This window comes from Opisthocomus hoazin, chromosome 9, assembly GCF_030867145.1.
Source record: "Opisthocomus hoazin isolate bOpiHoa1 chromosome 9, bOpiHoa1.hap1, whole genome shotgun sequence".
NCBI classification, from domain to species: Eukaryota; Metazoa; Chordata; class Aves; order Opisthocomiformes; family Opisthocomidae; genus Opisthocomus; species Opisthocomus hoazin.
Window position 1 is genome coordinate 41,352,064 of NC_134422.1, and position 26,641 is coordinate 41,378,704.

At 41.0% G+C, this 26,641-nt stretch overlaps 1 protein-coding gene across 2 annotated transcripts in view; it reads right to left on the minus strand.

Moving 5' to 3' along the window:
- Nucleotides 1-37: 37 nt before the first annotated feature.
- STAT4 (signal transducer and activator of transcription 4) overlaps nucleotides 38-26,641 on the minus strand; it is a 40,618-nt gene continuing 14,014 nt past the window's right edge. Inside the window, exons 3-23 of one of the 2 annotated variants that reach the window (XM_075430052.1) lie at nucleotides 25,539-25,637; nucleotides 24,683-24,775; nucleotides 22,673-22,751; nucleotides 20,960-21,045; nucleotides 19,931-20,082; nucleotides 18,545-18,703; nucleotides 17,540-17,632; nucleotides 16,659-16,718; nucleotides 15,249-15,266; nucleotides 15,076-15,160; nucleotides 14,202-14,246; nucleotides 11,096-11,179; nucleotides 10,216-10,314; nucleotides 8,876-9,011; nucleotides 7,718-7,770; nucleotides 6,819-6,913; nucleotides 6,242-6,378; nucleotides 5,636-5,827; nucleotides 4,387-4,453; nucleotides 3,838-3,946; nucleotides 38-1,716 (exon numbers count right to left, since the gene is read on the minus strand). In XM_075430052.1, coding sequence (XP_075286167.1) covers nucleotides 1,690-1,716; nucleotides 3,838-3,946; nucleotides 4,387-4,453; nucleotides 5,636-5,827; nucleotides 6,242-6,378; nucleotides 6,819-6,913; nucleotides 7,718-7,770; nucleotides 8,876-9,011; nucleotides 10,216-10,314; nucleotides 11,096-11,179; nucleotides 14,202-14,246; nucleotides 15,076-15,160; nucleotides 15,249-15,266; nucleotides 16,659-16,718; nucleotides 17,540-17,632; nucleotides 18,545-18,703; nucleotides 19,931-20,082; nucleotides 20,960-21,045; nucleotides 22,673-22,751; nucleotides 24,683-24,775; nucleotides 25,539-25,637 — 1,968 coding nt within the window. In that variant the 3' untranslated portion in view covers nucleotides 38-1,689. Of the gene's footprint in view, nucleotides 1,717-3,837; nucleotides 3,947-4,386; nucleotides 4,454-5,635; nucleotides 5,828-6,241; nucleotides 6,379-6,818; nucleotides 6,914-7,717; nucleotides 7,771-8,875; nucleotides 9,012-10,215; nucleotides 10,315-11,095; nucleotides 11,180-14,201; nucleotides 14,247-15,075; nucleotides 15,170-15,248; nucleotides 15,267-16,658; nucleotides 16,719-17,539; nucleotides 17,633-18,544; nucleotides 18,704-19,930; nucleotides 20,083-20,959; nucleotides 21,046-22,672; nucleotides 22,752-24,682; nucleotides 24,776-25,538; nucleotides 25,638-26,641 lie in introns of both variants that reach the window. The other variant, XM_009933409.2, reaches the window with a different exon arrangement.

A 26,641-nucleotide genomic window follows, 5' to 3' on the forward strand; every position in this document is an offset into this window, starting at 1 on the left:
TTTTACCTTGAAAAAATTCCACAAAAGTCCAGGTATCCACCTTTAAGCCAAAATCTGTTTTTATTCATAGCGGTCATATAAATTACAGCTGTTACCAAACTATATACACAGTTGCTCTTGTTGTTCTGGAAAGTTATTTATATGTGCTGCTTTCTGAGAGAAAATGACTCCCTGTCTGCAGCCTGCTTTGAATCACTCAGAATTAATTAACGGAGACATGGTGGGTCATTTAAAATCTGCTCCCGTGTATCACAGGAATATCTCGTTACCCTGTTTCCATTTACTTGCTTTCAGCTAACGTCACAAATGTGGGCGAGAGGAGTGAGTAAAAAGGAGAAATGAAAGTAAAATCCAGGTCTTACTGGTTCTAGGAGGTTATGTTTTCATCCCAGATGCCTACTTTGTACCTACTCAAGAAGAGTGTAAGGTGCAAATGCTCAAATGTTTGTGTGTGTTTTAAGAACTTTGCATGCTTTAACCACGTATCCTGCATACAAGACTTAAATCTTGAATGAGCCTGCATACATGAAATAGAATAATAAACAGGTGATTCCAAGATCACTCTATTAACAAAGTTTTTTAGGGATAATATTGAGGGCTGGGGTGAAAACCCAACAACAAAACCAAATGACCCAAACCCAGCACCAAACAGTGCCCAAAAGGAAAAAAAGAGAATATTTCAAAAAGGCAATTTACCGCTTCTATAAAAACTAGTTATTCTGCTTATTAAATGAGTCTGACAGGCATGTAATATCCTGTCATGTAGCACAAATTGCCCAGTCAGCAAATGCTTGCACCTTTTCAGTAACTACTTTTAATAACCATGTTTCCCAGTCTGTGTTTACCAGAGAGTATGCAAACTCTGTCAGATCAGGATTTTTCCTTTGTGGATGTTCTGATAGTACTTGCTGTAGCACCCAAGTGCTTCATGCACAAATAGATTTACTTTTGCAACTATTTTGTGAGAGGGGCAAGTTTTGCTAACCCTCTCTTTCAGTGGCAAAATGGGAGATGGCCTTTTTGACACCACAAGTTTTGTGTCTGTTTGCTTTCTGGAGCTCCCTTCTCTTCCCGGCCTTGCTTGCCTGCCTTCCTTCTGCATCTTCTGCTGTGGTGGCAGATAAAAATCTGTGCTGAAAGTAGTTCATCTTTGGAAAAAAGCAAACCCCGGACATGTATGGGACATTTGAACTCGGGGGGATGAGAATATTCGCTTTAAATTAGAGGCTAAACCAATGGTATATAAGGTGATGATGAAACAGAAACTATTTAACGTGATAAATCCTAGTTTCTCCAAACACATTAATGTCTTTAGTTATCCTTGTATGCTGTTTTCAGAAGCAAAACATTTTGTTCTTATACTCTCAGATTTATAGCAATTCTACAGATGTTAATTCTGCAAGTAAAATGTATTCCTTCTGGACCCCACTGAAGTCAAATGACCTCCAAGCCAGAAAGAATTTGGCCTTTTATTGGTGAGGACAGCAGTTTGGACTTGTGGGAGGTTGTTTGTAATCCCTAGGAAGAAGATGCCTCGTTTACATGGTATTGCTAACAGAAAGAGGCCCAAGAATAGCATCATCATGATTTCCAGGAAATACTGATTTACAAAGATGACGAAAAAAATTATATTGCATCTTCGAGCCATCCAGTGTTCACACGGTTACTCGTTTTTCCAATATGGGAACTTCAGTCAGTTGAGTAAGGAGAACTCAGCTAGAAGAGAAGAAGGAAAAGATTAGTCTCACTGCGCTTGTGAAAAACCGTTTAATTCAGAAACAACTGCAGATGAAGCCTGCTCTGGCTCAAGGTAAAGGCAGTGTCATTTTGACAACGTAATACAAACTAGTGAGGATCTGAGGATCCTGTTTCTAGTTCTTTACAAAATGCAGGAATTGGAAAACACTGTGAGGGGAACAGTTGCAATAAAAATAATATATTTTCATGTCAATTTTTGTGGTTCTTGCAGCCTATGGATACATATAGCGAGGTTCCTACTGGATATCTTGTTTTCCCGGCAGGTACGGAAATCTGGAGAGGGGGGAAGAAGGGAATTCAGCAAGACTGCAGAAAGTGTATCTTGCTAAGACTGAGTGGGAGGATATTTTGTGCTGCTGCAGATTTCACTCTTGTTTTCTGTATCTCGCATGCTGCTTCTTATTGGCATCTCATGGAGGAGTATTGCTTTAATAATGCAGAGTGTCTGCTTACTGTACTTGCCCAGCTCTTCCCCAGGGTAGATTGTGTTGTGTGAATTTGGGATGGTAAAGAAAAAAAATTCCATGTTTTCCTTATTCCCATTTAGCAAGGTAAATAGAATGGAAAAAGGAGGAAGGAATTCTTTAAAAGTATTCCAAAACTATGTTTTCCAGCAATTTCTAGCGGAACTTTGAAACGTTTCTACCAAGAGCCTCCAGAAATCCATCGACTGTCTAGCAGCACTGAACCACTTCTGTAGTACCCTTAAAAACTGCAGCGTGATTGTATCTGACTCTCCCAGTTCATCACCGAACGCGGTCTTTTTGTGTGGTTGCGACCCCAAAAGATGGTGATGGTCACAGCTGGTTTGGAAGCTCTGGACAGAGCTGGTTTGAGAGTTACAGTGCATGCTAAACGAAACCAAAACATGTTTGGAGCCTGCTGATAAACAAAAGTGAAGCCAACTATTCTTTTCACTGCCAAAACTTTGGGAAATGCAAATGTATACGTAGTTTACAAAGGCAGTTTAGAAGGTCAGAAATATTTTTGTATGTATAAATGAAACAACAAATGAGTGGGGACATGTCTCGAGACTGGTTGTGGTAGGTTTTAAAGCAGAATTTTCATTTAGGCTAGTATGTCAAATTTAGCTGAAGAAATAGTTTGTCGTGAGTGCTATCAGAGAAAAAGGTGAAGAAGAAAAAAAGATGTTTTGCTCTTGAACAGATCTTCAGCTTGGTGTATATTAAGGAACTCCTCTGTATATTAAGTTTAACTGTGCTTGCTGTCATGGACAGAGGGTTCTGGTTTAGATTTGTGGGCGAGGAGTGTTTACAGAGAGGCATTGGGAGGGGAGTTGACAGGCTTTTAAATACATAACCATTTTAAAATCATAAATCACTGAACATACAGAAAACTAGGAGCTAGTATTAAAAAGGAGGTTTTCTTTTAAAGCTGTTACAGCCAAGCCACTGCTGTGTTTCCTAATAAGTCTGCTGGACAAATCCCCAGTGGGTGTATATCAGTGCTCTAAGGACCCTAAGCCATGATGATTCAGAACTCTTTTTCTAGTCAGTCAGTAAAGGAGAACGTTTTTAAAAAGGACATTAGTACAGTATTTTCCCAATCTTTCTATATATTTAGTGAATATTAATTTTATTTGCTAAAAACCTTTTAGGTGACTTTTAATTTCTCACTTTGGTACCCCATGTAGAAACTTGCAGCACTGAAAAATTGTGCAAGTTTGAATTGGGAATTTTTGTTCCTTGGGCAGCTTCCCTGAGCAAGTCAAGTCCTGCGTGCCATATACAGAATTAGTGTAATGGTTATGTATTTGTCAGTGGAAAGGCTTCGTTTGTGCAAGAACTCTGAGATCTTTCAGTTAGGACATTCACGGTTCACTGGCCAGCGTGTCAGACAATTTCACAGAACGTGGTGCTTCCAGGTATGCTTGCAGCACGCTGTCCCATTTAGAACAGGAAAAGTCTACGCTATTGTTTCAGAATGTGATACAGCAAGCGATGAAAGAGTTCTAATTTTTTCATAATCGTACAAGCAGCCTTTTTATAACCAGCATTGGTGTTGTACATGTCCCATTTCCTTAGTATTGACTTATGAATGGAAAAGTTTATAACATACGGCAGTTTCGATCACTGTTGGACTCAGGTGTTCTCTCAGCACAGCATAAACGCTTGGAGACATTGGAAGAAGATCTGATGGAGAATGTGGATCTGTAGAATCATTTAAGCTTAAAACAAAAAAAACACAAAAATAATCTTAAAAGCAACCTGAATCTCTCTAACTTGAGGCATAGCAGTGGAGTATGGTGAATGCTTATTAAGTTAGTCAAGCTAGTACTGAGGCTTGCTGGTGGCCCTGTAAGCACACGCCAACAACCTGGTACACGTTTAAAAATGTAGGAGATGGTGAAAGACAAGTAGATCAGAGTACTGTAAAGCCTGCATTCAATTTTTACAAAAGTTTTGCCACATGGATGGGAAAAGCCCGGTAGAAGCGAAGTTCTTTACTTCCCTTTCCTGTCTTTAGCAGTCCTTGGCCAAATAAAACACGCGATGTGTTGCTATCCCAAACTATTTGAATGAGGGAAGGCAGGCAAGGAAAACTTTGAAACAATATGTAGATTTAATAAAAATATTTGAGGTGTAATACATCTGTAAGGATACTTACATTTTGGAGACTGGGATAAATACAGAAGGAACATAACCTTTGCCTCCTCCATCTGAGGGCTTGGAGACTAAAAGTCAACATTAGAGAAATTAAATATTGCCTAGTAATTTTGTTGTTTATTTGGAATTTATTATCTGCTTTAAGTGCTGCAGACCGTAATACGTTAAAAAGAAATGTCCCTGTTTATGCTTAAATAAGCAGTCATAAAAATGAGGGGAATTCCTGACATTAGTCTTTGGGTTCAAGTCTTAGTGTCATAATTGACTGTACTCCCTTGGTATAAATCACCATCTTGGAACATAATACAGCAGCTGATGAAAGCTCTCGTTAGGCTTTCAAAAACGAATCTGCTGTAACCCTACAAGCTTGGTACTTCTGAGCCTCTAGATTTCAGTTCTGCAGACCCTTACGTGGAGCTCTGTCTGTACAGATACAGCTTCAGCGATCTCTTCCACATGAAATTAGGCATATATGTAAATTTTGAGAGGATTGGAGCATTAGGCGAAGTCTGCTGAATTAAAATCAAGAGGAAAAACACTTGTAGCCTCCAAGTAGTTTTGAGTAGTGTAGAGACTTGAACTTAAATGGAATTGTAACCTTTTATACTGAAAGTCCAGAAGAATGTGTATTGTCTCTTAAAAAAAAAAAAAGAAATATCAAGGCTTTGAGGGCTTTTTGAGAGAGAGCGAGTTTAATCTAAAAATGGCCTGACTTGCAACTTGGACAAGAAAGAGCATGGGCCTGAGTATATGTGGAGCCATTCTTGTTCAGCCTTTTTGTATTTTCCAGTGCAGTTGCCAGGGGTTATACTGCTGGAATAAAGCAGGTCTTCCAAGTTGTTTGGAAAATATAAAACTTCAAATTAGAGACAGCATGCTGCAGTGTAACACAATTATGACGCCGATAAGCAGGATGACTTTTCAGTTTCATCTGCTTTGAACACCCAAGCACTGAATTTTGTAATGCATTGGTCAGGAAAAAAAATGTTTTTTTCTGACCTGAAGGAAGAGGTCAGATTTTTTCTTTTTTTGACTCTTTCTACCCCAAGATCTATTTCCTAGCTTCTTTTACTAAGACCAATGATATGTCTACAAAATGAAACTGTCTAAATGATAGACGTGTTAAAACAGTTCCCTTGAAGATGCCGATTAAAGAAGGCATCTTAATCTACTCCCTTCCTCCTCCCTCCCATTCCTCAAACTGCCTCTTGACTTTGCAGGAAGGGTAAAGAACAGAAACGGAGCCCAACCTTCGTTTGGCTGACAGCTGTAGTGTTTGCCAAAGGCCTTATCTTTGGGAATGTCTGGGTACAGATACTTCAGAGGGTTTTCAGGAACGTTGTCCGCCATAATAACTTTGTAATCGCGCAGTATGTCGGCAAAAGGCAGTGCAGATAAGCGACCTTTATTATAGGGTTCCACCGAGTGAAATGTTACGTCTCCTGTAAAAATACAAAGGCACCATAACCACCAATAACTAGTAGATCAGCATCTGCAGCTGGAACATATTTTTGCCTTTCTTTTGCAGTTTATGCTGGCGTGGGTTTTACCTGGTCGTACTAATGTTACTGTCTTTCAGGTTGTACTTTCTGCACATGTGGAAACTAATTTAAAGTCTGCAGTAAGCAGGTACACCTCCTAATGAACTTGGAGAGTTAATGTAAGGAACTGAGAGGCAGACTTTCAGAGTTTCGGTTTGTGTTTCAGTAAATATGATACTTGAACCTTGCACAAAACCACACCAAGACATGATACGCATGAATTTTACTTTTAAACCCAAGAAACCATGGCTCCTGTATTACAGATGTATTGCAGAGTTTGGGGTTTATGTTAATTTTTTCTTAAATTGTACTTACCATTTTCTAACTGATCCACCCAAGTAAAGGTAATTCCACCCAGATTGCTTTCACTAAACCTTAATAAAAAGGTTCCTGGTGTCTTGTCTTTGAGCAAAATTCGTTCCTTCTCTTTGCTTACAAATCCCATTACGTACCTGAAGTGTAACAGGAAATCATGGGTTTGCTTTTGGAAAAGAAATACAGACTTCAATGTCTTCAATGTGCAGTGCATCTGGCCAAACTTTATACAGGTGTTCAAAGTGTGGTTGCAAAAGCTTTGTAAGGTCTTGAAGCTATGACAAAATGCGAGTCGCACGTGGCGTGTGGCATTGAGCTCCAAGTACTACGAAGCATGATAAAATTCATCGCAGTATTGGCTGTACGCTGACAAAACTGATAAACAGATCTAAGCCTGCATTTTGAAGAGATTCACTGGTATTCCCTTTCAGCAAAGATTTCAAGAAGTTATAAATGGGAAGAGGGAGACAGAAGTACTAAACTCTTTGCAAATTCGCTTCTGCATAGCTTAAACTGAGATTAGTAAAGAAAAAAGACAAAGCAGAAAGAGATAAATATGCAGCTGTTTGTTGCTCACCCATCAATCCAAAGAGGAAGAATGTGTTTTTTAATTAAGTCCAGGATAGCTTCAAGCCAAACCCAAAAGGTGAAAGACTTTCCAGGTAAATGTTCCTAATGGTTAAAGAAAAAAAAAAAACACCACCACCAAAACCACAAAACACAAACAAAACAATACACGAAGAGAATTGTGAGTGGTGTTACCCAACAGCCGCATGATGTAGCTATCTCAATTTCTTAAGAATAATCTAGTTTGTTCAAATGAGAATGACAAATTTGAAGTGCTGTTTTGAGTAATGTCTCTCTTTCAGTCTGACATAAAACATTTTTAAAATGCGTTGGAAGTGCCTCATTTTTCAAGAAAAAAACCCACATTTGTTGTTTCCTCCTGGTTATGAAATTACATTTTGAGAGAAATGATGATGATAAAGTAGGACTTCTTTCCAAGGTTCTATACGTGTTTAAATGGTGTAGTTAATGTGAATAAAATGGGTTTACCCTTCTTTCTCAATGACTTTTCCATTCCTCATCAAAGTTACTGAGTATATCGACAGACTTGAAATAATTTAGGTCACAATTGAGCATGTGAAAAAAATTTACCGTATGCTTTATGAAAAATGTATGCTTTGATACCACAATCTGTTGATCATTGATCATTTACAGAAAAGCATAGGGCATGCTAGAATGACAGTTTCTGATCTCTGTAGCAATGTAACTAAGTAGATCTCTTAGCCCGAGCTTTAGACTTCTGGAAATGCTATTTCTGTATTTAAATTCTTACAATCACCGGGATTGTGCTGGGCTACGATCCTACGTGTGGCAAGTGGGAAGCCTACCAGTAGTGTCAGAGAGACAGGGTTAGGCACGCGTGCGGGCGTTAAGAGAAGGAAGAGTCTGGTTTTACTTCTGGAACTGTACCTTGCAGAACTTTGCCCAGGATAGTTGGTAATCAGTGTAACTGACTTGTTGTCCTGAGAGAAAAAAAAAAAACAAACCTGAAACAGTGAGTCTATTTTTTTAAGTTTTGGAATTGATATAGCTTGATAGATGTCTAGTTAGGGGGGGAGGGTGGAGAGGGGGGTACAGTACATCCAGACTTGGAGAGGGATTGCAAGCAGCATGCTAAGGAGCTGTGGATCAGTGTTTCTCTATCCTTTTGAAGCAGCTGATAATGGTAGTGTTGGGAATAATTGCCTGAAGCAGTCTGGGACTTGGTTTCTGCAATGCTATGTGCTCAGTTTCAGTTTTTAGCCCAAGTGTTACTTCTCTCGGCCTTCACTCTATCTTCAACTTCCATGTTTTAAGACAATTTATTTTTTTATGATTCTTGCTGATTTACAATGGCACCTCTCAACTCCACTAAGCAAGAAATCTCCAAGAAACTGTGGGAATAAATGGAACACCAGTCTTTGCTTCCCAGCTTTGAAAGCAATAGAAGTGAAGATTCCCCCCACTCTGACAAATGCTTTTGTTCTTGCCTGACAGTAGAGGTATCGTTACACCTTCAGCACAGAGTTTCTTACACCTCACAATATATTTCATAATTGTTTCTTCTCCAGAAACAGACAAGGCTTTCTTTTCTTCTGCCAGCTTTCCTGAAGGCCTCTCCCTTCTGGGGGACAGTCAGATCAAAGTGTTCGATAGTTCAGCTCGTTGAAGGTACAGAGCCTTTTTGCTACGCTGTCAGCAGTGAAGGATGGGTCCCAGCACTGAAGACGTGCAAGGACGGGTGCTTAAAATGAAACAAAACCCAAACAAAACCCCATAAGCAACCAAAAAGACTTCCTTTTGATTTCAGATGCAGGAGATAATTACTTGCTAAGGAAGCAAAATAACATCTCAGTTCAGTGTGACTCTGATGCCCTCTTTCTTCAGTTCAGCAGCCTGAAAGTTCAGAAGTTGAATCACTTTGTGGTAAGAATAAGCTGACGCATGGTTTTCTTTGAAGAAAAAACCCGTTTGTGGCATTTTTGAAGTCAGCTCTGGAAGTGAAGGTCATGCTTAAAGTCATTACCTGTGACTATCAAATGTAAGAGCCCAGAAGCAATTAAAATCCGTATATTTCTACAGTCTTACCCATAAGTTTCTCTGCCAGCATGTTGAGCTGCTCTGAATTGAGTCCACGGCCGACATAGGATGAAAACTGCCAGCTCAATACTTCTAAGAGCTGACTTAAAGTGGCAGCAGGGGGATTGTTGAAGAAAGACAAATTCTGCAACAGAATTAGTGCTCTGGTTAGACAGTTAGCAACCATGAAATGCACTACAGGCTGTGAAAGAAGGCTCCAAGTATGCAAGCAGAATCTAGAAGTGTTAAAAATGGGGGGGGGGGAATACATTGGGGCAAATAAGTGCTGGCCTTCCCACCTGCAGCCACCCAACAAGGTTGGCTTGGGTGCCTGGGCAGAGTTGTAAGGGGAGCCTCCCGCAGCGAGCAAGAGTCCGTGCGTGCATCTTGAGTGATAAAATACTTTGCTGTGCTTCTGATAGTATCGTATGTTATGACAGGGAAAATGTGCTAAAATCCTGTCCAATAAATGCAGATATTATCACAATGATACGTTTGGTGCATGGAAATCTTGAACCATTGCGCACTCGTGTAGCGATATGTTATAGAATTGTTTCGCTCCTCTTAGTTTGTCATTCGGTTTCTGGACTGTACATGTAACGAATGTACTGAAGACTGTGCAGAAGCCTCTTTGGAGTATCGCAGAGCGATAATGATGCCCAGGCTGCTGGTCAGCTGGCCTGCCGTCGTTGTTAGGCGCACTCCATGGTAAACTGTCTTACCCTTTCTCTCCTCCGAACATCTACGTGACTGCCACTAATCCCTGACTGAAAGCCTGAGAGCGCTATTCACAGCACCATCCTGCAAATACAGTAACAGTGACTGAAGCTAAAACATGTGCTGAGCCAGCAGGAGCCCGAGAGAGAGCGATTCTGCTTTTGCTCATGGTTAGAGCTGCTAGAAGGTGCTACCTGAAAGCGCTAGCTCCTATAAAATACAGGAGGGAAAGCAGCACTTCAGTACATTACAGACCCACCTATACACCTGCTTTGACAGTTTTGAATTGTACTAGAATAATTATTTTGTACCGTGTACAGTTCTGGTGAACAGCACCCAAAAAAGACAGATTCAAACTGGAAAAGCTGTGGAGAAGGGCTATCGCATTTCCTTAGTTTAAGAACTACTACTTTAGCCTGCAAAAAGGAAGGCTAACCATGCATATGGTTTTATATCTGGTCAGGGAACAAAAAATAAAGCAAACAACATTATGACGTTGGTAACAGTGTACGTGAAAAAAATAAGGCTAGTTTAAGAGGGAAACACAGTCTTTTTAGAGTGAATCTATTTGGTAACCAAATTATAGCGATGTGAAAATGCAGAAAGTCAGTACTTGCATACTGGCGTCCTACCTGAGGATCGTTGGTTGATAGATTGTACCAAATAATAGAGGCCCACGCGTTGGGTAGTTGGCTGACATTGGAAATCATCACCACAGGCAAAGAGCTGGTCTGGTGGAAAGAACAAACGCAGTGTGTAAATACTAAGGAAAGCGTTAGTGCTACGTTATTTTTTGTTTTCCTTTAGCTCCCTCTTCCTTCCTCTTTTGTTCCTGCACCCTTCAAAATACTGTTCCTTAGCCTGTGGAGCAGGGCCAGCTGGTGGGAGTGGATGTCTAGCCTGCGTTGCAAGAGAGAAGTGGCATTTCAGAGGGCGAGCAGGGCTCAGGTTAGCTGGAGCTGGACAGAAAGCCTAGCTGTGCCTGCATGACAACCGTGTGGGCACAGCAGCCTGCAGCCAGAAGAGTGATTTGTGGCAGTCGTTAATCGCTACAAGAGGTTCTAAAGGTCCATTTTAGGCACCTAGGAATGTCCTCAGCTTAGGACCTGCAGTTGGTATCATAGACTTTCTCTAATGCGTGAATTTGTAATGCTGAATGGAGGGAAGTGCCTGCCAGTGAATATGGATTTTGTGAATGGATTTTGTCGCTGGCTTTAATGGATCCCACAGTCTTTGCTCAGTGCGATGTATTACCTTTGCATAGCGTAACAAAATTATGGCGAGAGCCAGTATTTGAGCTTCTGAAGAGAAGGGCTAAAAACATTGCTGTAAACCTGTGTACGCTTCTTTGTGTGTACAAGTTCTGGAAATCTTGCATCTGCCTATGATTACTGCTGAAGACAAAACCTAGGGTAGATGGATCCATGGTCTGGCCCCACACAGTTGTTCTCACATAAACTGCTGGAAAAGGCTTTTGATTTTTGCCCCAGAAAAGCCAGCTAGCGTACTCACTTCCAGGTTTATAGTCAGTCCATACAGGCAGACCTGTGTTTCGAAGCTGATGGAGTGCAGTTCCTCGGTCACCATGTGAGGGCCCTGAGGGAGTAAGCAGGGTACACAGCTGTGAGCGCACAGCTGGCGTTTAGCACTCTTAGCGATCCGACTGCTGAGATGACACAACCCGGAAAGACATCCGGCATCAAATGTGTAAGCAGAGCAGGAAAAGAAAGAAGTGAAAGAAATAATTTGTTTGTTAAGTATTGGCATAAATTAGTCCAGAACTGGTGGTTTTTTTTCTGATGAATCTAAGAAAAACCCTTGATATTGCTAAAGCAACACTTTTAAACTTTTGCTTTTAGTTTGTTGAAAACTGTGCTTTTAACTTCTGCGCATGAGACTATTTAACAGATCATTTTTAGTGTCTGATAGAGGCTGTATCCCAACTTAAAGTTGCTTTGCTGATTAACACTTCCAATTCAAACAGAGATGTTAAACTTCAAGGAGAAACAACCTAGAAACAAAACAAAAAGCCACAGCTTTAATGACAAATAGGGCCCTGTCTTGCAACAAGTTTGTTGTAAGTATACTTAGGTGGTACTAGTTGAAGGAGTAGTGACCTGAATCATTAATCCAAAATAAATCTGGTATTAAAAACCCCAAGTTTTTCTTGGACAAAAAAAAAAAAAAAAGGAAATGTGTTTGTCGTAGTTCATTAAAGTTTGTAGTGTGAGCTTTTTGTTTTGATTACAAACCAGCATAGCTCTGTACAGATCTGAATCTCTGCCCTTTGGGAAACGGATCTTTTGAGATACGTTTCCATCCCCAGAAGTCAAAGCATAACAATCTATTTGTCCTTTTCCTGCTTTGTGGTTTTTTTTTTTCTTTCATTGCATATTTGTTTTGTCAGATTTTTTTTTAAAAAAGAAACAAGATCAAAAATCCCAAATCAAAATGTTTCTATTTACTGAAATACTCTGCTTTCAGGCAATGTAAAATACAATTACTCCCTGGGGAAGTGCCTCATACCGGACACTGCAACAAAAGATACTGTGTAAATGAGAGGTTGAGACCACACGAGATGCTCGGGCATCTGAATAATAAATCTGCCTTGCAAGGGGAAAATCCAGCTTAGGGCTGAAGGCTTTTAAATTAAATACCCAACCATCAAATGAGCTCAAATGTTTTAATGCAGATAGAATCAATCCAGCTCAACCTGTATGGCTCACACAAAGTTGAAAAGGGTTGATGAAACTCCCCTTCCCCCTTCCTCTCTTATGATTTAGCAAAAACTTTGATTTTTGTTATGGAAAAAGCATCTAGGTGAAAAGGCATATCTGCATGAAAGGACAAATCTCAAATATAGAGCAGCTCAACCTTTTTTATGAGGCAAGTCATACTTAACAGCTATGATCTCGGCTTAATAAACATCCTGTAAACAAACCAAGTTTTTAAATTATTATAGTCACTGTTATTCAAAAATCTTGTTCGTGCTAATAATGATTTCACAGACTGCGATTTGACCAAGGAGAAACTCTGTTTGAGGAAATCAGTTAGCTGTGAACCATGTCACAGCTCAGCTGTCCCAACTGTCCACAGCCCTCTACTTTATCTAGTTATAAAGGTGCAATGTGTGAAAGTGGGAGCAAAACGCTACCAAAAGTAGAGCACCAACATTTTTACGCCTACATTTTTTTGCATTTGCTTGTCTTGATGCAAATGACTTTTGTGAGCAGCAAAGTAACTGGGAGGTGAGCCTGGAGTTTCGGCATTGCTAATCAGGTTGCAAGTTACTCCGTTCAGAAACACGGTGTGAAGCGTGCACAAGTACCTTCTGCTTCAGGTGTCTGGTTAGAATTCCCTGTGCTGATCCCACCCTTGCTTTGTACTTAAAGACTGCTTGTGATAACTTTTTGTGCTTGTATAACTACATCTATTTGGACCAAGATATGGGGGGGGGGTGGTGGTTTTTTTTTTAATTTCTTTTGAAACTTGCCAACTTTACCCTCAGCACTTCTACCATGCAAAAAAGTTACACTGGTGTGGAGGTACCTTAAACCAGTGTAGGCAGTTTCACTTTCTAGATAAGGAGATGTTATTTATAAAAACATCTTGCGATTTCAGTTACCTTGGGAGACACTCACCGTTCTGGTAGCGTTGGCAGCGGCTGTACGGCTGCAAGCTCCTGACTCTTGCTTCAGTCAGAGATTTACCTGCGGACTTTTTGTGTTCAATAGCAATGCTAAACTTATGGCGATGGTCCATGGCCATCGTAGAGTTTGTGTGTGCTCGTGCCGTTGCCCTCCCTGCCCTACCGCCTTTGGTGTCTGGGTGAGGACGTCCTGCCCGGGCAGCTCTCCCGTCCCCTCCTGCCAGGGGTGCAGCGGGGGAAGGAATGAAGCGACACGGGTGGGTTAGCACCGATGTCAACGCTACCGATTTCTGTTCTCCACAGAGCAAGAGCGTGCGGGTTTTGAGCTCCTCCGCTAGGAAGCAAGCGCTGGCGGTGCCTCTTCACCGCCCGTGCCCGGTGGTACCCGCGTGTCCCTGAGATGTGGGGACTGCCCAGTACGTGTGGGTTCGTTGGGGTGACATATCCCGGGGCTGACATGTCATAGTGTGGTGTCACCACAAGAGGGGAACCCACGGCCGGGTTCGGGGGCGCGCCCTTCGCGCCCTGGTCGAGGCAAGCGAACGTTTTTGATGCACTTATCATCATACCCCTGCTTCGGTCAGGGGGCCAACACAGTGTATATTTAGAGAACAGATCCTACAGAAAGAATTGTGTCTACGAAAAATGCAAAGAGCTTGGTTTTTTTCTAAAACATGAATGTCCAAAAAGGCAGCCTTAAAGACGAATGCATACATTCAGATTATTATTTCCTACCTTCTGTTGTAACTTCTTTAATGCACAAATTTAAGGCATGTAATTAAAATTTCTGAGTAGTTCTGAAAAATTCTCATTATGCTTATCACCTGATAATTGGGTCCTATACTTGTTATAAGGATAATATAAATTTCAAGATCTAACAACATGTGGTTGCTCTTTGATTTACGTAAAATCCAATCTGAAATACTTGTGAGAGTAATCAAAAATAACATGTAAAATAAATGCACAAACCTCATTTCCTTTGCTTCCAGCACTTGATTTCATTTCTTTGGGTTGCTGTATAAAGCAAAAAAATATTTATGTGCCAAAGAAGCTATAGACAGAAGTACATATAAAGAACATCATTTGTAACCGTGGTGTTCTTAATATAAGAAGGTTTTATTTACCGTACAGAAATACAGTGTAATGACTGCTCTGACACTGTGCCTTGACAAGTCTATTCAGGGAATAGTCTTTTGATATTTTTAAAGAATTTTGAAGGAAACTAAGTTGATGTCACAAAAAATTAATTAGGGTGCTTGCGAAGTGTATAACACAAAAAAGCACTAACAACTGCCAATCTCCGCCTCTGCAAAACTGCACGGAGGCACTGCGTCTGTGGTTAAGCCCAAAGAAATACCATAGGTGAGGGAGTCTAGGCAGAAAGCGTGACTCACTGGGCTGTCAGAGAAGCTACGGAAGCAGCACCGTAGCCTCTCAAAAGACAGTTGTGGCGGGCATTAATTTCAACCAAATCCAAAGCATTCAACTGTTTGTTTCCCCTAGACAATGCTGGTGTGGTTTGGTTTTGGTTTTCTGTTTTATTTGTTTGTTCGGGGTTTTTTAACAAAACTCAGTTTCTGAGCAGCTGATTAATTCAGCATGATTAGTCTTTTCCTTTTCTGGCATTAATTAGGATTTGCTTTGTCATTTCTGTGAAAATATGTAGTCTTATGGAATGGATAAATTGTGGAAAGGGATAAAGGAGTTCTAGGAGTAAACTTTCTATATGAGGAAAATGAGTGTAGACTTGACGATAATCCAGCTCCCCTTGTGTATTTTTTTTTAAAGAATCTTTAATTTTTTTACCAGAGCTACACAACAGGAAAAAAGCAGTCAGACTTACCAAATGTCGAAATTCTACCGACAGGCTTCCGTTTGCGGATTCGTCCATGTTCATTGCTTTCACGTGTGTTCCACACAGAACGAATCTACGATTACTATGGAGGACGTTACACTTACGTACTCAAATAATGCCGTAGTGGATACTTTAAGAAATGTGGTATTTTATTTTCTTACCTTACAGTTGAAACGTTCCTAAAATAGAAGAGGGGCAGGGGGGAGGAAACACATTGTGAATTAGTAAATGTGTGAGCCATAAATTGTACTGAGAAACGTATCTTGAGGCGGTAGGTTTTGCCCTGTCAAAGTTAACTCCTATTACTGAGATAACAGCAATTTTTAAATTAAAGAGCTGAAATGCGTACTGTCCAGCTAGACTTTTGTATCTGGCCAGATACAAGTAGTATATGTTATCTAGCTTTTCCCTCGCCATTGGAATGATATATGGGTATTAAAAACTGCAGTACTATCTAATTGCCTGCGCAGCTGTGTTCTGGGATGGTACAAGTCTGTGTAGCTCATGGACTGAGAGAACAGCACAGCAGCAAACTGGACAGTAAGCAGCTTTGGAGAGAAGCAGTCCTGGCTTCTCTCCTGCCCCTTGCTTCCTCACTGGGTGGTTTCCTTCCTTCTTTTGGGCCAACACCTATGCCCATGTTGGGCAAGATGATTTTTAGAGGCCTGCAGAAGAACGGCAGAGGAAGGGGAGGTGGCTGGGAATGGTGGGCGATGAGGACTTGGATCACCTTCACTGATTTTGAAATCAGATCTTGACAGCAATTCTTCTGCCCCATGTTTTCTCATGCTAGGGTACCCTGACCTATCTGTAACCAAGCTTGCTCTGCAGTACTGGGTATTGCTCAAAAGAATAAGCCTTGCAGAGACAGGATGCATCAACTCGAATAGAAACACTCCAGGCAGCATTCACACTGTTTTCACAAAGGTAGTATAGACAGGCTCTGAGATGATTTTTGCTCAGGAAATTAGAATCAACCAAAGAAGCTGGGGATTCTTTTTGTTTAGGACCACTTTAAGAAATAATGGGAATGCAAAGGAGAACCAAACACCTTGGAAAGGAGGAGTTTAGATAGCAGCCTTAATTCAGGCAGAGGTAAAGCTCTGTAAGCTGCCATAGTAACTACAGCACTAGCTTTTCAAACACAAGCTTTATGTACTACCTGGAGTGGCTGCATTGAAGGTACTGGGCCTATGAAGGCAGGTGGAATTAAGTGGTATTTCACAGCTAACTATTCAGTAAATGCAGTACAGTTTAATTTAAAGTTTTTGTGTGATGCTAGTCTTTCAGACTGATGAATATTTTCCAAGTCTTGAAGCGAATCTTAAATGGACTTCTTGCCTCCAGTTTGAAAATATTAATTAGACATAGCAGCTTTTTTTAAAAAAGAGACAAAGATATCTTCCACATTAACAAAGAAAAGCATTATCCTGTTGTTTTACTTGATTTTGGGGTTGTGTTGTTTTTTTTTTTTTCCTTTTTAAAGCAATTTCTTTATCAGGGTAGCAATTGAAAAATCTCTGTTGTTTATGTAGGGGGAGAGAGAATATCTTTGCTTTAAAGTTTCTTACTTGTCAATAGTTGCTTTCACTCTGATCTGGTAGTTCAGCTCTGGCAATTTAATTAGCAACCTTTGAAACAGAAGAAGTGAAAGTGAATATTAAGAGAATACGTTTCTCACCGGAAAATATTAGAGACCAGCAGCTCCACACTAAAGTATCTGAAAACAGATTAGGCACCTAGGATTATATCATGATCTACAGGGCTGCATACTCCAAAAGAGGAGCTGGGCTGGTCCAGCGGCAGGTGTTCTACCTTCCCTGCAAGTATGTGGACAAGTTAGTCTGGCTTTGAGGGAATGGCTAGGGAGGCAGCAAAGTAGTAAGAATTAAGAGATGGATTTGTATAATCTGTGACTGCACCACAGATGTTATGTGTACTTCCCTTCATGTGCCCTTTCCACCACCCCCCGCCCTCCATGCCTTTTGTTTTTTTGTTGCTGTGAGGTGGAAATGAGGTGAGAGTTCCTCTCCAGTCTTCACTCTTTTCACAAAGTCAGGCAAGGAGCTAGTGGGAGGGAAATAATTTGTCATTGATTCACAAGAGCCTCCCAAAATGCAGAAGTTTCTCTTTCCTATGTGCAAAAGTGGCTGTGAGTATCCTGATGTGGGTTACTTACTCATTTTGCAAAATCATTAAAACAAGAATTCAATGTATACAGAACCCTGGAGGTGCTGACTTTTGGCCACAATCTGCCTTTCTTCCTTGCACTGATTCCTCTGTGTTGCCACTTATGAGTGACAGATTCTGTGGTCTTTATATCCCCATTCCAGAAAATCTCCCTGGGGTCAAAAGGATTTCTAACACGTTGGCCTGCTTTGTTTTCTAGATTCTCCTAGGATAAAATGCAGTACACGAATGGAGACGTTTATATCAGATTTCCTTTCCTTACCTTAATTTAACAGTGAACTGTATTAATGTTTTAAGAACCATTGGCCTCTGGGGATGTGTTGGCATGCAGGGCTGCCTCTCAACCACGAATGAACTGTGTGAAGAGAAGTGAAACAAGCAGATTGTTAGGAATATGCAGCAACAAACAGCTGTATTAGAGGGGGGGGAAAAAAGTGCTGGTATCTCTTAAAAACTTATTTCTCTACAGATGCCGAAGTGGGAGGTGTGCATTCCAACTCTCAGTTATCAAAATGATCTAGTGGTCTAACTTACAGTTGACTTGTTCCCATAAGAAACAGATATTTAGAATATATTAAAAATCAAAAGAAAACAAATTCCATAGTCCTAAAATACCAGACTGATAAAGGTCTGGAAGACTGAGACTTTTATCAGAACCGTAAAATGGAGTATAAAAATGCACTGAGCCTGGCTCCAGTGAAATTAAACAATCTTTTTAACTTTTTTCATTTTTGGTAAATAACCCCAATTGACCATGTTTTGTTTTCACATAGTCACTTGTCGTATATCTCTCGTATAGCCAGTACAAAAGGCAAGAGAAACAATGATAATATTTTATATATTAATAGAGTGTCTTGGCGAGGAAGAGGAAAGACAAGGAACAAATTAATGCCTGCTACTTTACTTAAAAAAAGGCAAACCAAAACAACCCAACCAACCAAACAAAAAAGCCCCAAACCCCTAACCTTTTCTCAGCAGTATGTGCATGACTCCTAGTGAAACAAGTGGATTTTGCGTGTTCACCTAGAGGCAGAACTTGTCCACAAACGCTTAACTGCTACATGGGAGAAGCTGCCCGGCACCTGCAGCTTCTGGGAGTTTTGGTGACAGCTGTACATGCTTTTTATAATGGAAACGGGTCTTTAAGATCTTCAGAGACTCAAACTTTTGTCATTTTTTTTTTCTTCCTAACAATGTGGTGTCATTGTTGCCAATAGATTTGTGTCAGTTGGGGTAAAGTGATGTACGTGGACAATGGCTTACGCACTTCCGGAAAAGGTTGTAGAGCAGAAAGTTGACTTTTTCCAGCAGCTGAGGCCTTTGCACTGGGATAGGGTCCCCGTCGTAGGTCAGTCTGGTCAACAGTTCGTCCAGTTTTTCTAGTTGCCTTCGAACTTGAAAGAGGCTCTCTGCCAACAGCGTAAAACTACAGCGAGGCAAAAGATCAGTTTGCAATCTGTCATGTAAACTGTTTCTTAGAACATCGTGGCTACTGAAGTTCTTGCTTAGAGAGATCGAAATCAGTATCAAATGGTGCTTTCTAGCTTTCTCCAAACCCGTGTCCGTTCATCTTTCGTTTGCAGGTTTATATAAATACATCAGACAAATAATACCTACTTTATTTTCAAAGGTAAATATTATGCAATGGGGCTGGTAGACAGCAATGCAATGCACTCTGATAATTTGGAAGAAATGCATACATGGTCCTGATATTTTACATGCAGGGCACTTGTGCCAGTTTTAATTCTTTCCTACAGCTCAGTAGTTTTGTGGAATGTACTCTTTAAAAGGAGAATGTTTATATAAAATGAACAAGTTACTGAGACTGAGAAAGTGTAAAGTAAATAAGGAAAATAAAATAAAATCCAAGCACATCCGCTAACGGTTTGTTAGGGTATGTGTATACAAGTGACTTTCTAAAGCTGTTTTTAACATCTTAACTGGGAAAAAAAAGAAACAACTTCTGTAGGGGGAAAAAAAAAAACCACCAAAAACCACAACAAAAAACCTACACCACACAAACAAGGCAAAAAATACTTTTTTTTCTTCAAACCTAAAAGAGTTCTTGGTTGTTTTCCTTCCTTTTTTTATTCTTTTTACTTCACCTTTTCCAGAAGACAAGTTTGATGGGAGAGAAATGACTGGGACGCTAACATTCTCTTGCTGCATTATCTTTTTCAATATAATGCTGTTTACTTTTTATTTGCGATCACCTTTAAACCTGCCACCACAGTGGCTACTGCCATTCAGTTCCTGCATAGTTTGAAGTCTGGACCTAGTGAGTCAAAGCATAAAAGTGTCTACCCGGCTCCTGCCTAGGCAAAACTCCCGCTTTCCTGGGTGACAAACTCAAGTCAGCACGGTTCTTACTCAAGCAAAACTCCCGAGGGGGTTTGTATCGTGTATCTGGAACAACTGTCAGACCAAAAAATGACTGACTGCCACGGCTCGGGCGCAGCACTTCGCTGTTGTCTTATTTATTCTGAACAGCAAATGTTGTCCACCAAAACAGATTGTATTTTTGTTATTTACTTGCTTAGGTGCTAATGAATTTGCTGCTGTGGCAAGGTAACTGATCTAAAGGAAAGATTACTTCATGCACAGCAGACTTCCTGTGGTTTTCGGTGGAAACACAAGTTTGAGGCAAGCCTACCAGTTCTGGAGCTGATCAAGCCCACCATGGAGAGGACCCCCGATGCAGGCAATCTGCTGCCGCCTCTTCCAGTCCAGCAGCTCTTCAGTCAGCATGTTGCTCATCAGCATATCGATTTCGTGAATCACCCGCCCTATTTTACTGAGCACTTCCTGTAAAATAGGAAAGGTGTCGCAGACCGGCCATGGGGAACAGCCACAAAATTCAGCAATTATCATAAGGTGCTGATTACTTTTCTTTCAATGGCTTTGAAAGTAACCATATTTAGCCACTACCGCTTTAGTCCCTCTAATTCAGAGGTGACTGGGATCATCGCCCGTTGTACTTGAAATTAACCCTGGATCTCTGTGAGCTCTTCCTCTGTAGAACTGCTGCTCTGGGGGAGGGAAGGAGGATAGTTGCAATCTTTGTGGGCATAGCACCTCCGAGAAGGTGACATTTGCAAGTCCTGTCAAGGTCAAAAAGTCCTCCTTTTGTTTTGTATCATATCCAGTGCAATGGGGTTTTTTTGGTTGCTTACTTTTATCCGTAAAAAGCACACGGACTCAAACAAGTTGCCTAAATGTGCTGTTTTCTGTGCTAGCAGAGAAGTGGTCGGGGCAATATTTGTCATGTTTGTAAGTCTCGGTCACTGAACAGAGCAAGGTGCCACTGGTGGGTTGTTGGTTTGGGTTTTTTTGTTTTGGGGTTTCGTTTGAGGGGTGTGTGTGTTTGGGGTTTTTTTGTTCTGCGATTATTAGATTGCATTTGCTTTGAAAGCTTTTTGCTTACTGTAAAAGATACATATTGCCAACTAAGTGACTTGTTTAGGGCAGGACGTAAGAGGTCCTGTGAAGTGATGCCCTCGCCTCCCTTCTAACTGCTAGACAGAACCACCCGCCCAAAACCTTCTGTGGATTTGTAACTCCTGTTAACTGTCAGTTCTTCTGAGAGCAGAATTTAAAAAGGCACGCGTACGCGTTTGAGTGTTCAACGTGGGAATAAGGGGAGAAAGCAAATGAACCACAAATGACAAAACGTGTCACTAACCTTTCTCTTGTAGTCCAACGTATTGAGCATTGCCTGCAACGCCAACATTTCCTGTTTAATGAGGGTGCTGTTTTTGTCACTCTGCTCTGCGGGGGGATGAAAAAAACGGGTATAAATGCGCGTGTGGGTGCCTGTGCCTTTTTCTAAGGGGAGGAGGGGAAGAAACCACGACCAGACTGCAGCATGAACTAGTGAAAAGATAAACTGCAGGCATCAGTACATTATGTAATAGCGAGCTTCATTTGAATGGACTGACTTTAGCACAAGTTGAAGATAAGGTTTTATGACTCTGCTTGTTAGATGTGTATGTGGAAGAGGAAAAGGTAGAAACATAGAGACGGTATCTAGAAATCTATAAATTTCTTATTCATGTGCATACTCATGTGTATTCTGTACGCCTGGCTTGGATCAATGATTGATCTGTGCACTGCTGAAATATGCTCGTGGTGTTGGCAGCTAGGCTAGAGCTCTTTGGACTCGGTGTGAGTTACACGTCTGGCTGAGAGAACAGAGGTTAGGCATTTGAAACAGAGATAGCGTTCATGGCCGTGGGGATTTCAGCAGCCAGGAGTACAGATCACTGGGTATTTCCCCCTCTCCGTCATTCTTTTTCCTTCTCTGGATCATGCACCAGTTTCAAGCTTCCCCAAGCTTGCCCCATATCCTTTCATATGCGGCTCATCCCCCCGCCCTCACCTTCCCCCACCTTTTGCTCTTGCATCTTTTATGCTACCTTCAAAAAAGAAATTGGTGCCCACTGTGTCTCTGCTAAGCTCTGGATTGACATCTTCCCATTACGTTGGGGTAGACGACTCAATAGAGGCAGACAAGTAACCGAGCGTCAGCTCAGCCGCAGCAATCGCTCACACACGTTGTAAGGTGCTGCAGGCTGGCTCTGCTGCTGCAGGGTGTTTGACACAGTGAGATTTTAAGCCCTGAAAGTCATTTACATAAGCATGTTTTGTTCTGCAAGTGGGGCAGGTTTCAGTCATCTGCGTGGTCAATAATTAGGATTGGCCTGACAACTAATTATTCATCAGGCCATGGCAACTTGATCTCTTCTGATTGCCTGGCCATATCCAGCCTTAAACATACAGGATTGGCGTGTTTCAGAACTCAGACGTTTCAAGCTCAATATCATTGCGAGTTCAGAGGCAGGTAACATGAAGATAGCTGAGCAGACACAAGTGGACCTCAGTTTCTTTTCCGAAAGAGATCGTGCAAAGACTGTTGCCGTGTGCAGATCTCAACCGTCATCGGCTGGTCAAACATGCATTCAGAGTGCTTACCAGCTGGTTATCACCACTGTGGTCAAAAAAGAACAGAAAGCCAGGTTAGAGGCTAAAAAAATCAGTTTTGCACAACTTTACTCTGGGAAATAAGAGGTTCTTCTACATCCTGCCAAGGAAGGGCTGTGTCAAAGGTGAGGAAATTGAAAGAAAGGTTCTTTAAATTAAGAAAATTACTACTTTTCACACCATTATGCAGCTTAGCTATAGAAAATAACTATACTGCTTGACAAGATCCTGTTCACCCTCTTAACCCCAAAAGAGTCGTCATGTTCCAAGATAATAACTTTATATAAAATAAAAATCCATTTTTCATGTTTACATATATTATCTGGGTAATGCACAAAACCCCCCTGATACTGAGGTCTAGCTGCAGAATCAGCCATTTCCTAGAGAATCTAAAAATTATCATAAAAACTCTTACCTAAGCTTTGTATTGTTTTATACCTGAAGTCAAATTCTTCTTGCAAGTCTTCCAAGTATTTGACATCCTGGTCAGTCATCTTTACCAGGCAAAAGAAAGTAAAATTATTGGGGTGTTCGCAGTGATGTAAAAAGGAATTTGTTTTGTAATGGACAAATGCATAATGTAGTATTTTCCTTTCCTATCATTGAAAATCCCTAAGCAGTTCTGGGAACGCAGGTTTACTAACTTGTAAGCTTTAAAAAAGACAAGTGAATTATAAATGCATGTCTATAATTACAGATTTATTTTACTTGTTCAGAAAGCCAATTCTTGCCCTCTCTCCCACAGTCAAACAGTAGTTGATACAGCTTAACTGTTTCTTGTTTATTAGTTCAATGACATAGTGGAAAGCAGGAATGATTACATTTAGCCTGAGCTGAACTGAAATTATTATGCCAATAATGTAACTCTCTTCTTGGAACTTTAAAGCAGGGCAAAGGGAAAATTTTGCATTGACTTCAATGGAAGTTGGAATGGGGTATGCAAAGCCAAGAAAGGTGGAGCCAGAAACAGGAGCAGAGCTCAGAGGCTATATTTAGAGGATTACTTAAGAATTTGGGTAAAGAAATGGAACATGTTTGCTGCTTTGGCTTTTTGCAAGGGTTTGTTTTCATATGTACTGCAAGAAGTTTAGAAGGTGTTTTCTAGTAACCAAACAATGATAATTCAAAAAAAGACACATCGTAATAAGGAAAACAGAACTCTAGGAAATCATCTGTTTTACTTCAAAGGTCTGTTTCTGTGCTGCTAATAGGAAGCCTTGATTCTGGCAACAACTCAGAAACAATCCATTTTGCTTCCCTGAGATGTGCATGTTAAGTGTCTGAAAATACAAAACCTCGTTTGCTAAATTAGGATACACAGGATTAGCCATTTTGGTTTCCTCCTGATTTTGGAGACTAAACTTTCAAATTATAGGTGTAAGGTATGAAATTACACACACAAGGAGCTGTCTGATTTCTCTGTTCAACTTAATTACCTACTAAAAAAAAGCTGGTATCTAGAAATCGTTCTCATTTTCACTAGTGCTGTGCTTCCCCACGCAGGCAGAAGGAGCAGCATGGCAGGCTGCTGGGCTGCAGCTTTGTCTGCTTTTACTTCGCAACTCTTATCTTATAAATTTATACGTAGATAGAGATCTAGGGTCACCTTCTTCTGAAGCTAGCTTTATCCTTTTAAGGGTTTCGTCTCTCTAACCCTCCTTCCCCATGTAGGGAGACAGTGATGAGAGGATGCTGCTAGGGACTCTTTCCAGTACACCAAAAGTGTTGCTCTTGAATGGCATATGGACAGGTATTTCAGATAGAATTTCTGCATTGAGACCTGCAAAGCTGAAGGTGGGGCTGGGACAGCAAAAAGGCCGTAGGTAACCTGAATCCTTACCCTCCTTTGAACTGGATGGGCAGGTATTCCCTGAGCTTTCAAGGTCTCTATGGGCCGTAGCTACAGGTTTGGCTCTGCCCTGCACTGGCATGGGAAACTCCTGGAGAATTGTTACCATCAGCTCCCGATGTTGTTCTTTCCTCGCATCTCCAAAACACGCAATTATGCCACGTAGCCTTCAGCTTTACAAAGATCTTGGTGCGTGACTTGGAGGTTGCAAAGGGTAGCTACTGCTGACCCAAATAAGAGGTGAAGTTGCAGAAATATGTTTACTGAACCGCACATCTTTTTAGAGACAGTAGGTATGTTCTTAAGTGCACTCGGTCGTCTGCCTGCAATTCACACAGGGGTGGGTGTGATAGCTTTAAAATACCGAGCTCTCGCACTGAAGCCAGAGCACTGTAAAAACCTGAGCTTCCAGCTATGTCCCGAGTATTTAACCTGGGCTGAGGTCCTCAGAATAATGGTAAATGGTTGGTGCAGGTTGTGAGCAAAAGTCTTTGTGCTACCCAGCTTGAAGATAGTTCAGGTACGTCTGTATGAAAATTATGGCTGCGTAAACAGCAGACGGGACAAAAAAAGTACCTGAGCGCTGTTCTTGATGGCTGACACTTTGTGTTCTACATTTCGTTGTCGTTCTGAAACCACAGAGTTCTGCAGAGACTTTTCCAGCGGCCCCTGGAACACATTGCACGGATAATGGGTGGAGGAGTAATAATGACGAGTGACAGGAACTGTAGGGCAAGTTCTGGCATAGAGAGGGATTTCAGAACCTGGTCTTCAACCAGCTGGAGACTGGTGTAAACAGACAAATCTGTTTAGTCCCACAGATTTCAAAAACGTGCTGCTTTAACTGCAATCTGAGAGGTGAAAGGCTGTGGGTATGCTGCAAACAGTAAACATCTAGTAAATTAAAGAATTGTTAAGTTTCTGGAAAAGACCCATCTCACAATACTCATATAAGAGTATGTATTACGTCCACAGGTGATCTAAAGATAACACATTTGACTTAAAAATTCCATCTGAGTTTTAACCTTGTAACAATTTCCCCAAAATAGGCTTTATGTGTAACTTTAAAGTTTCTTTCTTCAAACAACATAAGAACTATCAGTGCCTTTGCAACGTGTCAGATGGAATGTCTTTTGCATTGCGTAATTAACATGAATTTGTGCATTGCATAACTTAAAATATACACATCTGTTTTGCAAAGAATAATCTCTTTAAAGCCTTTCCCACAGATTAAAGCATTTGAAGATTAGCTGTGACATAGAAGTCCTAGCAATGTTTGCAGCAGCAGAGCCACGAACAAAGTACCAGCATGAGTTTAAAGGGTAGCGTTTGGCAACCCCTAGTGCACACAAATCACTCCAGTGGAATGAAAGAGGGGACAGGATCTGGCCCTAAAAGCGAGTGAGCAGATAAACAAAATGCAATTTGTTACCTGTACAGGCATGCTAGCTGCAGCCAATATTCTTCGTTCTTCTCTTAAACAGTTTGAGATGATTACTGCTATATGCATGGGATTACCGTGATATTTGCCCTGCAAGAACAAGTAAATACAACTTTTAAAAATGCAGAATTCAGGGTGTCCCTCTGGAAATCACAAACAACGCATTTCAGTGTCTGCGAGCTACAGCTCAGTGTGGGTGGAAAAGACTCCCCTACTGCTCTTGACCTTTGTTAGTGCTGGGTCAGCCTTGCAGCTCAGCATCCGTTAGTGCCATTGTCATAAAGTATTCTTAACAAGGTTCTACAGAGGTGATAAAGATGCAGCTCCGAGGTGCACATCATTTGGAGATGGAATCGCTCCACCGCTACTAACACAGCTGGTTTGAAAGGGCTTTCCTGTCAGCCTCTGCAGTGCACGATTTTATCACGTCTTCCATTTTCAATAGGACGTTGCTGTTAGCATGTAGCACTTCTGCCAACAAAAAAGTTGTAAGCATCCCAACACCGTAATGATGCAAGCAGAAAAGCCTCCTCGGCAAAAAGCAGAAGACTTAAATTGTAATGCCTGTGAACAATTTTTCTCCTTCGACAAATGATGTGCCTAAGACGAAGGAAGAAGCAGCTCTTGTTCCAAGCCAAAGAACCAAAAAATGTCTCTAGTTTTACACCACCATAAATAAGGTGCAGAATTGCTGGTGTGCGACTGAGGACTGGGCGCAATTTGAACAAATATTGGTTTGTGCTGTATTGATCAAATTGGAATGACTGAGTACTGTCAAGCAGCGTCTTTCACGGTGACGTATTTGTTCAGTGTTTCTCGATATCCTTCATGTCTTTTATTCAGTATTCGCTTATCATTCATTCAGATGTTCTTTATTCAGTGCTCATACAGTTTTCAGCCATTCATTGGAATGAATCCAGTTCATTTCTTTTCCTGTGCAGTTTCCACTTTTGGACTTGTTCTATTTTCCCCTCTTTCTGATTAGTTTTTATTCTCATCATATTTTGCTGGCACTCAGAACTTCATTTATTCTTGCTTTCTCTGCACATAGCACAATAAGTTTATACATACTTAAATTGTATTTTCCTTTGATA